This window comes from Garra rufa, chromosome 16 (assembly GCF_049309525.1).
Source record: "Garra rufa chromosome 16, GarRuf1.0, whole genome shotgun sequence".
Lineage (NCBI taxonomy): Eukaryota > Metazoa > Chordata > Actinopteri > Cypriniformes > Cyprinidae > Garra > Garra rufa.
Window position 1 is genome coordinate 10466484 of NC_133376.1, and position 11614 is coordinate 10478097.

Sequence of the window (11614 nt, forward strand, 5' to 3'; positions counted from 1 at the left end):
CACATTCTATTATTAAGCCCTCGTAACATCTACAATTGAAAATGTTTACATTTTTAAACCTAATAACAGTTACAGTTGCTGGACATGTTTTGTCGCATGTCTCAAGAAGATATGTGTTTTCTAATCTTGTGACTTTGTACAAAACCTCAAACTGCAAACGATCTCAACTTCCTTCATTTCTCTCACAGAAACTGCAGTAAGTGTATGAGCACAAATGAGTGTCAGTTGGGCTCTTCTGCTGGGACTGGGCTCTTCTGGAAATTATGCTCGTTTTTGGACTGATGCTGCTGCTACAAACTGCTGATTGTGAGTCACGTTTACATCGAACTCATGCTGCTGATTAAATAAAATATATATAAAAAAAGAATTTAAAAAATCTTTGAAAAAAGCACTACTATATTCCAATAGGAGTGTTTCCAAAACAGTCTGCAGAACTTTAGTATTAGTCTTTATTTTTGTAATGTTATATTTTGTGTTTTAATTGCGTTTAACAGTGTAGAGTCAGTGGAGTAATTAATTTGTGTGATGTAAGAGTTCAAGTCAAAGTAAGAGTTCAGCATCTGCGTTACAGATGCATAAAGTCAAAATTTGTGGTTTTAAGTTCATTATGTGAAGTCTGAATTCATCACTCCCTCTTTCATTTGAATAAGTCGTCTCTCTTTGTAAAGAATAACAATGCTTTATAAACATATACTGCAAACTATAGTAACATTTTATTAAAAATTCAGTTCAGATACTTTTCCTGTTTTTTTAGCTCTCTAACTTCCTCTTTCACACCGTCAAATTCACTGTGCTTCCTTCTTTCTTTATAAATTCATTTATCTCTCTCTCTCTTTCTCTGTGTGTTTTGTTCTTCAGGTCTGGATCGGTTCTGCAGGGTAAATCAGTCTGATCCCTGTTACGCAGCTCTGGGACACAAACTCAATGTGCTGATGGTGCTGGACACTCGTGAATATGAACTGAAGATACAAAAGAGAATAAGCAACAACAAAACAACTGATCCAGTTTGTAGAGTAAAGAATGGCAGGATGAAGGAATGTGATCTTTATAGGACCAGACTTGAAGTTACAGTCATTAATTGGACTCTGATTATAAACCATGTGATCAGAGCAGATTCAGGGAATTATACAGTAACACTTGTTCAATACTTATATGGCTCAGTAAAATCTAGAGATCTTCAAGTGAATGTTGAAGGTACAGAAACTCTCTCATCAGACTCATTACAATCTCATGTTCTCCAAAGATCTCACTATCTCAAATGAATCAGCTGAATCTCTGTAAAGGTTTTTATTCCCACAGCAAGCACACTACATAGTCCTGTAATAGTATGAATAGTGTGGAAGAACTACATTCTTCTGTGTTTGTCATGTGACTGTCATGGGTTCCTTCCCTCCAGCTCCTATTGGCTCAGTGGAAGTGTCAATCATCTGCTCCTCCAGTGGGGTGATGAGGGTGTCCTGCTCCTCTGACGGTGATCAGCTCCTCTACAGCTGGACTCTGAATGGACATCCACTGATGGATGGAAACTCCAGCATTGATCTGAATGAGGGAACTGATGGAAACATCACCTGCAGTGTGAAGAACCACGTCAGTCACGGACAGACAACCATTAAAGTCAAACCCTGTTATGGTGAGCTTTATAACATGAATGTCCATGTATATATAAAAACAGTCAGTTCTCTCAGTTAAGCTCTTAATTCTTAAAAAGTGGTCACAGTGTTTTATTAGTTTATGAGGTCAGCAGTGAATTGTGTTGATGTGGTTCAGAGAGAGAAAGCAGGTGATTCTGTGCTGATGTTTTATTACAGGACCAACTACACTCTTAAAACAAATGGTTCTATTTAGAACCAGAAAAGGTTCTATCAACTGCTTCATATATGGAACCCCAAAATGGTTCTATATTGAACCATTTGAATGGGTTCAATAAAAGAACCCCAAATGGTTCTTTAAATCTAAGCCAAATGGTTCTTTTTTTGAACCATAAAGGGTTCTTTATTATTACAAAAAAGCTTGAACTGGATAAGAAATTATAACAAAATCTGAAAATTTGAAGAAATTTATTAATTTGTTTTATAAAAACAGATATTAAAAATACATTTTTTTATTAAAAAGACAGCAAAATTACAATAATTTTTAAAAACGGCATCTCTGTGTACTCATTTAAAACAAGTAAACATTTCATTACATTAGATTCAAATGTTTAATTTTAAATTATTTAACTTTTTACTATTTATTTACTTAACTTTTACATGTACCTTTGAAGTAAGAAATACACACCACAATGCAGACAGAAACAATGCATTAATAAAAACATGAACAATCTATTACACAATTTATAACACAAGTTGGTTGTACATTTTTAGTACAGGTATTGGTGTTCTTGTGTCATGGCGACACCTTATTTTGAGCATATATTTTTCAATAAAAGTCATTGTGTGCTTAATGGCAACTGGGTATTGCACATTGAAAAGAAAATAGACCGCAAACAGGCATTCCACAGCTTGCGTCATGTCAATGTCTGCCTCTTTTATGATGTTTGCACCGTCCATTATGATGCTGACACTCTTAGTGTTTCATGGCTCTCCTGATCCCCTCAAGGCTATGGTTGGTGTTGGACCTTTGGGTTCCTGTAAAACAAACATTTATGAATTTCTAGAGTTGGGCAACAAACCTCTTTGTCAGATCGCGTGGATCGTCAGCTTGTCAATCGCCAATACACGATATTTAGTCTTGTTGGGCGGGGCAATTATTAGCTTTTAATATTTTTTTCTTTTACCTACCTATTTATATTCTTAATTTTTTTTTTTTTTTTTAATTTAATATTGACTTACTTTATTTTACTTTCACAGAAATATTTTGGAATTTTAACTCCTGTTCATTCGTTTTGCGCAGCGTATTTTTGCACCATCACTCCAGAAGCATAGCAATAATGTTAAAAAGTAATCGATTAATTGGGCCCAAAAATGCAGTTTTATTTTATTCATATGGCTAACTACTACTACTGTTAATAATATTATTAGTTTATTATATTATTATTGATTTGCTTAGCCATAGTTTCACATCGAAACGTTCACATGCAACCCGAATGCATATGTAAAGATAAACAATTAGTTTATTTTCACATTGAACAATTTTTTTTTTTGTAACATTCATGAATTACACCCAAAGTGATTATCTAAAAACAGTAGGCATCCTTGTTTTTTCTGTAAGACAGTGTTTCCTTTTTTCTTGGTTAAAATGTAAATGACACTGCAATTAAAACGAATTTCAAAATAATATAAAATTGGCACAGTTGAATTGATTATATTAATGTTTCATTTTGGTGTATATGCCAATGTGAATGTAAAGCTGTGGTGGGGTTAATAAATTGTAATATTACTTTAAAAAGCTAAGTACTGGTATTATCGACTATCTGAACAACCCTAGGTGCTATTCAATGACATTACAGAGGTTGTGACTAAGGAACAGACTTGAGTAAATTATAAGGGTAAACTTAAAGGTTGTATCAGCGATTTCTAGCCTAAAACATAAAGTGTCAATTTCAGCTGACCTTTCTTCATGATCCGCTCGCTGCTTGCCCCATAAATTGTCTGTGAAAAAAACGCGTCTCTCTGGTCAGCCGAGGGTCCGAGATATGCAAAAAAAAAAAATAACAATCGGCACTACCAACCTTTCCACAGATAAACAAACAGTGTTCCAACCAATCAGCGTCAGGGGTTTGGTGTTGTGGACTTTCCTACTGGTGCAGGGATGTGAGGGAGGCGGAGCGAAAGTCCACAACACCAAAACCCTGACGCTGATTGGTTGGAACACTGTTTCTTTATCTGTGGAAAGGTTGGGAGCGCCGATTGTTTTTTTGGCATATCTCAGACCCGAGGCTGACCAGAGAGACACGCTTTTTTCACAGACAATTTATGGGGCAGGCAGCGAGCGGATCGTGATGAAAGGTCAGCTGAATTTGACACTTTATGTTTCAGGCTAGAAATCGCTGATACAACCTTTAACTGAAAATGCTCTACAAAAACTATACTTACGTTATCAACACAGTAGAGGAAGCTGGCATTTTCTTTAAATAGTGCTGGCAATAAAATGAGTGCAGCATTCCTAGCAAGATCTACAAACAGATACAAATTATTTTACATTAGGTAGAGAAATCAAATAAAGGGGTAGTTTACCCAAAAATCTAAATTCATTCAGCCATTGCCATTTCAAACCTTTTTACTTTTCTCGGAACACAACGTATTTCTTTCATTATGTTTCCATTCATATAACTTTACACATTATTAGTGCTACAACCTTTACAATGTCAATACAGATAATGCCATTTTACACAGGGAAACAGATAGGTTGATGAAAAAATATATAAGGTGTAGTTACCTTGTGTGGTGTCCTCGGCTTGTCCAATAAGACTGGTGTAGAGTTTTTTTTCTGACTTCCATGTTTTGCACTCCTGCTAAATTTGGGGCCATTTTAATTTAGAGATGTTTCCATGTTCTGCACCAAGTCTGTTCCAAACCTCATTTTCATTTCATGCAGCATCTTAAACACAAACAAAAAACAAAACCCCCAGGAATTGAATCCCACATTATTTTAAGTGACCTTTTTAACAGCAGTATATAAAATTAAAATAATGAATTATAATAAGAATAAAACTAAAGAACATTGTAAAAAAAAAAAAAAAAAAAAAAAACTTTAAGAATTCACAAAAACATGTTTTTCCTTGCTTTTCTGTCTTGCACAAAATGTAAGTGTTTACTCACAAGCTTTGGAACTCCAAGAAAAGGAAACTTGTCTCTTCCTCACCCGTTACTTCCAGGTCCAACACAATCTGAGGTAGGAAGACAGTGTTGTCACAATATGTAAATATGACATAAGTCACAAAATGAATTTTTAAAAGATTTTTAATAAACATTAATATGATGTATTAATTTGATTCCTCACTTAAGGAAAACTAAACCAACTACCTCTTGTGAACAAGCCGAATCATTACATAACATTGTATCCAACGGTTGTCTTCTACATTTTGCATTCTTAAATAATAAATAAATGTGTTTCATGTTTTTTTTTTCATATGGGACATTCATTTTACTTGCCATAAGTTTGTTTGTCAATGCAGAGACGCGAATAGACATCCTGCGGCGCTATTACGTTACACAAAAGTGGATCTTGCGGGCCGCGGCCCAGAATCTTCTACACCTGGGGCCTCATTTATAAAACTTTCTTACGCACTGATTTGATCTTAGAGTGTTCGTACGATCAAATCCACGTCAAAGTACAGATTTATAAAAACCATCGTTGACGTGGAAAAGTACTTATCTCCACGTCAGATTCCAGCTTGGCGTACGACCGTTTCCTTGTGGTAATGCCTGGTATTGCAGATAGTTCAGCCTCACTATAATTTGATTTCTTGCGCTCCTTTTTTCTTGCCATTGTCACAGAGTTTTTGCTTTAGGAATGAGCTCATTTTATATGTTAATTAATTAAGCAGGGGCGTTTCGACGGCGGAACATTCAGCTGCACACAATTCCACGATCATTTGTGATTTATAACCGAATGACTGGCGTACGCATGGATTTCGTGGTACGTTCGTTTTCTCTGAATCGCTCTTACGATCAAATCAGAAAAGTTCTTAGATAAAATCAAGGATGGTTTCTACGCAAGTCTTTATAAATGAGGCCCATGTTCACATAAGTTAGGACTTAAAAACAAAATACTCACCGGAAACGAAATATATGTAACGTTAACACTGCGACAAACGAAGAATATATCCCTTCGCCCTCCACCCGGTTTGCTTATTTGGTTATCCTCAGGAACACGGAACCCGTTAACAAAAAGCGCGCACATTATTAAAATTAAAAGTTACGCTTCTGCCAATTGTCTTACTCCTCCTGACAATTACATTCATGTCAAGGAAATAAACAGAGACTGTAACAAAATTCGTTTAAAACCTGAGTAAAAACAATTTAACACCAATTTCTGAACCGATGACTGACGAAGCCCGGCAGCAGTATTTTTTAACTGAGGTAAATATCATCGGTTTTGCTTCTAATATCACTGTTTAACACAAGGGCAACTCTAACAAATAAACATTTTAACGTGTGATACAATATATTTCAATAATATTGTTTAGAAAAATATAAAAACTTACCTGACTGGATGAAGGGGCACAATGGCGCACACACCTCAGTTCAAAAAAAAAAAACGGTCAGTGTCTCGAGGTTCACCTTCGCCGATACGCCAATAGAAATTCAAGGATGATGCAACACACATACGCCACCAGGGGGCATTTACGATTATTTATTTTTAATGCTACCTACGGGTTAGATTAAACCATGGCATGATATAATATAAAGAAAAATACCTGTTTAGTTTACAAATTTCACAAAATGATGCCAAAAAGGCTTAATATAATGTATTAGAAATATACCTTTCATGCACATATACAAACTAGCATAAAAATCACATGAAATAAATCATAAAAAAAAAACTAGATATTAGCCTAATATTGTTGACTGTCTTTTTTTTGACAACAGCAGTCCGTCTTCTTTACTAAACCAGCATTGTGAATGTATTGTAAAAGCCTTTAATTACTGTGTTAACTTAAGTTTACTCTTCAGTCACAAAACATAATTATAGAACCATTTTAAATAAAAAGGTTCTTTGCCCTCCAAGGGTTCTACATAGAACCATATTTTTGGCAAAAGGTTCTATTGTCCAAATAAAGAACCCAAGGGTTCTATATAGAACCTCAAAGAACCCTTTTTTTTTTTAGAGTGGCTGTGACCTCTAGTTTGACCTCTGCAGTGACCAGTAGCACACAGACATCAAAATGTGGTACAAGATACTAAGATAACTAAATACACTTTTGAAAACATGAAAAATGGGTGTTGATTTCTGTTTGATTGTTGTTTTCAGTGTGTTCAGTGTCTGTGGTGTTTGTGCTGGTCTGGTGTTTTCAGCTGATGCTTCTGTTTGGTCTGTTAGGAGGTTTTCACATCTACATGAGACACACGTCAGGTGAGAGACATTTATGATCATCATTATGGTTTTGACATGCAAATATTAAGAGTGTGAAGATGATAATGATAATGACAATTTGATGCTTTTAGGAAAGAAACAGGAAGATCAGAAACTGACAATGAGAAGATTTAGAGAACGTCATGAACACACAGCAGAAGATTCATGAGATCAGCAGCAGATCATCACATCTATGAGAAATGTCTTCATAATGTCACAGATTCTCGCATGAATCCAGCTTCACTTGTCAACACCTGGAGATCCTGCAGAATAAAGCCAGTAGATATCTTCTACAGTTTTAGTAATAAAACTCTTCTTTAATTAATTTTTAACAGTTTTGTTGCCTATTCATTTGTCTAATGAACTAGCAGCATTTTATGTCATTACTTGAAACATCTTCAGTTAATTTATGATATTTCTCAAAATTAGATATGGCAAATGTGAAGTCATTCTGTGTGTTTATTTCCCCTATCTTCTAGAGTTTATTTCACATTCCTGCTCTTGCTCTTTTACTATATTCTGATGTTGTTGGTTGATTTCTTTATGCAGTGTCTGTTTTTTTTATGTTTTGCCTGCTTGACACTCCTGATCTGTGTCTCAGTTTGGGGCGTCTAATGTTTTTGGACTGTTTTTAAACTTCTGTTTGCATGTTTTATTTTAACACATGTAACCACATCCGAGCAGTTTTCTTTACAAGATCTTTGTGTTATTATAGAATATTGACAAACATGCCATTCTCTAAGAATTGTAAATGGAATCTATGCTGTATTTGTTATGAGTTATTTTTGAGTGAAATGAAAATAAAACATTTTGAAATAAAACTGTGTTTGCAGTCACAAGCTCATTCATTTGTTTTAACAGTCAATTAATGTTTTAACTAATAGAAAACACACAGAAATTAATTTAAACTGTCAACATATGAAAACAATAAATCTAGTCAAGTTAAATCAATTTTTGAAAATGGGTTCAGCTGTAACTCTTGTTTCCTCCTGTGGATGTCGCTAATAACAAAGAGAGTGTATTTGTCTGAAAGTCATTCATTAAAGCCACAATATGTAATTTTTTTTTATAATATACAAAAACCACTAGAAGAGTGTTAAATATTTTGCTGACTTGTGTACTTACATTATTCTAAATATTTCAAAGAATGTTTAAATCCAGAGAAATAAGCAATTTGAAAAGGACTGTGTCCTTGTGTCGCCTGCCAATGACGTCATACATTTTGTAGAAAACATGGAAACCTCGAAGACACTTTAATATGTTATGCATTTATTGGACAGGTAACAAACGCACAGAGCAGCATTATAACAGAACATTCTCACATGCGCATAACCGGAAGTAGCGGAAGCGGTCGACTGTGGCATAATAACAGCTCCACTGCTTTCGAGCCATGTATTGTGGTATCATGCTCGTCTTTCATTAGCAATTGCTCCAGTGTCTTCGTTTCGCTTACACGACTTTCAGCCCCACCCTGCTTCATACTACAGTGACATTAATAAATCTTTAATACATTACCTCATCCGACGGATAGCATCGGCTGTGAGGATGAAGACTACAACTCCCATGATTCCACACTTAATCATGGCGTCATCAAACTAAGCCTTTGGTTATTTGTTTGTTTTGAATATGCGACCTCTAGTGGTGAAAACATCATAGATTTATAGTACTCCTGTTTTAATGTTTATTTGCAATTATTCACATATTTTCTCTCTGACAAAATAATCTGTGGTTGAAACATAACATTGCATGTAACGTTCTTGGCAGTTTGACCGTTTCATTTGTGCTTCAACATTGTTCTTCTGTGGGGATGAATCTGTAGCCGGACTTTCTTCTGTGTTTACTGTATGAATGTGAAGTAAACATTGTATTTTCCACAAAATCCAACCCAACAGCTGAAAATATCGATAATTTTTTAGACTTACTGTAGCGAATCTTGATAAAGCAAAGAGCTTCATTTTGAACACTCATTTATTCATGATTATTGACTTAATCAATAATCTGTTAATTATTTGATAACTGATTAATATTTAGTTAATTTAACTAAAAAAAATAATCTAATGTATTTCATACATAAATTCAAATAACAAAGATTATTGAGAATGAGTCCAGCTGTAGTTGCTGTTTCTTTCTGCACTCTCTCATGAATGCGGGTATGACAGTTAGCTGAAGCCAGAGATTATAGTTTATAAAGTTTTTAAAGGGGTCCTCTCCTTGTGTGTGTGGACGTGACACTATTATGCTTTTTCACTTTTTTAATTTTAGCCAGTGTGTGGTGTGTATGTTTGGGCGCAAAAAACATCTACAAAGTTTCAAATCTCAAAGTCCACCTCAATGGGAGATTTTAAAAAATCCCTTTTCAAGAACTACAACGAATGGCTCCTTTGGACTACAGCGTTTGTTTTCCGGATGCTATTATGTCACAGCGTAAATCCCGCCTACGGAAATTCAAATTGTTGTCGGGTGAGGAAGGATGAGGTGGGGGATTTGTCTAACTTTAGCGATGTAGCATGGACAGACACTTCTGGGATGCTTCAGTATGAACACGAGCATTGACTAAAGTATCTGCGAACTGCTCCGGTAGCCATGCTGTAAGAAAAATATCCATATTTAATCATATTGAATAACTTTAATCTAGTTTGTGCAGTTGTACATGGAACTTGCTGCTTTGGGAAGGGGCGTGGCAGGACTGAAACGCCGTCTAAGCTGTTCTCCAATTGCAACGCAGTGGGACTGATAACCAATCAGAACACATTTAGTTTTTTGGGAGGCAAAAAAACGGGAGGTGGACCTTCATCAAACCCAGGTCTTAAAAACACCAAAATGCTACGGTGGCCGACAGAGGTCAACGCGCTGCAAACAAGAAAACACATGCAAACAGAAAAAACTACAACAAATTAAGAAAACATCTTCATCAGTTTGACAACACAGGCGCTGCAAATCCTCGCAACGCAAACACAAACGCGCTGCAAATTCTCACAACGCAACCAAACTCAGAAACGCGCTGCGAACACACGAAGGCGCTGCAAACTAACAAACGCGCTGCATATAGCACGGTCCACAACGGAAATGTTTCAGGGGGACCTCAAAAAGTGACGAACTCGTCTGGGCCCTGATTATTTATATCACTATATTACCTGATTATTTATATCACTATCACCTTTAAGTGATACTATACTATCCATAAAAGGTGATAGTTCACCGATAACACCTCTGCTCTGACCAACAGCCACTGAACAAATAATCAGGTCCCAGATGGGTTTGTCACTTTTTGAGGTCCCCCTGAAACATTTCCGTTGTGGAAGATGTTTTCTTAATTTGTTGTCATTTTTTCTGTTTGCATGTGTTTTCTTGTTTACAGCGTGTTGACCTCTGTCGGCCACCGTAAAATGCAGTGCCCTTAACACACATTAAATCCACCACTGTGGAGCGGTATTCAATCCTATGTGAATCCGATCATACATGTTCATCATGTTCATCATGTTCTGGAAATATATATATATATATATATATATATATATATATATATATATATATATATATATATATATATATATATACAGTCAAGCCCGAAATTATTCATACCACTGGCAAATTCTGACTTAAAGTTACTTTTATTCAACCAGCAAGTTTTTTTTTATGTACAAGAGGCATCAAACGTGGCATATCCAAAACTATTCATACCCTTCTCAGTAATCAATAAAAAAGCCTTTATTGGCTATTACAGCAATCAAATTGTGTTGACCCCTTGTGTTTGGTATAAAGCCTTCCCTTCCCCCTCTGTCTGTACTGATCGTTGTTTAGTGTTTAGCCTTCCTTGTTCCTGAGTTTTTTTGTGTTTTCTAGTTTCCCTGTGTTTTGATCTTGGACTGTTTCTGTGTTTTTGATTCTCGCTGCCTGCCCTGACCATCCCACCTGTTTTATTATCTGGCTGGGCCACTGCAAAACATTAATGTTTTTGTCTGCTAACCATTTCTTCACCACTTTTGCTGTGTGTTTTAGGTCGTTGTCGTACTGAAATGTCCACTGGTGCCCAAGACCAAGTTTCTCTGCAGACTGCCTTATGTTGTTGTTAAGAATTTTGATGTATTGGAACCCAGCGGTGTGCAGTGTCTTTTGGACTGTCTGCCTTGAGATGTTGCCACCAGCAGAGCCCAGATTCATCAGGATGGCCTTGGTGGTGATCCTTGGATTCTTTGTTACCTCTCTCACTATCCTCCTGGCCAGCACAGGTGTCACTTTTGGCTTTCGACCACGTCCTCTGGGATTTTTCACAGTGCGAAATGTCTTGTATTTTTTAATAATGCTTTGCACTGTAGCCACTGGAACTTCAAAACATTTAGATATGGTCTTATAGCCCTTTCCTGACTTGTGAGCAGCCACAATGTGCAGCCACAGGTCCTCAGTGATCTCCTTTGTCTTAGCCATGAGTGTCCACAAACTAACAGCGGAGAGCTTCTGTTTTTCACCTGTTGAGTTGATTAAAACAGTATTCCCAATGAATCAGGGTAATTAGGATGCTTTAGAACAGCTTGGACTATTTGGAATGTTATAGAACTTTGGATTTTCCCATAGACTGTGACAGTTTGCAATAATGAAT

General features: G+C 36.1%; 1 protein-coding gene across 1 annotated transcript; it reads left to right on the top strand.

The window, feature by feature from the left end:
* Positions 1-208: 208 nt before the first annotated feature.
* On the top strand, positions 209-7798 carry LOC141287874 (uncharacterized). The gene is made up of 5 exons (XM_073819972.1): positions 209-306; positions 859-1194; positions 1397-1630; positions 6916-7017; positions 7110-7798. Exons 1-5 carry the CDS (start codon positions 264-266, stop codon positions 7184-7186), a joined length of 792 nt encoding a protein of 263 aa, XP_073676073.1. The 5' UTR covers positions 209-263; the 3' UTR covers positions 7187-7798.
* Positions 7799-11614: the final 3816 nt, after the last annotated feature.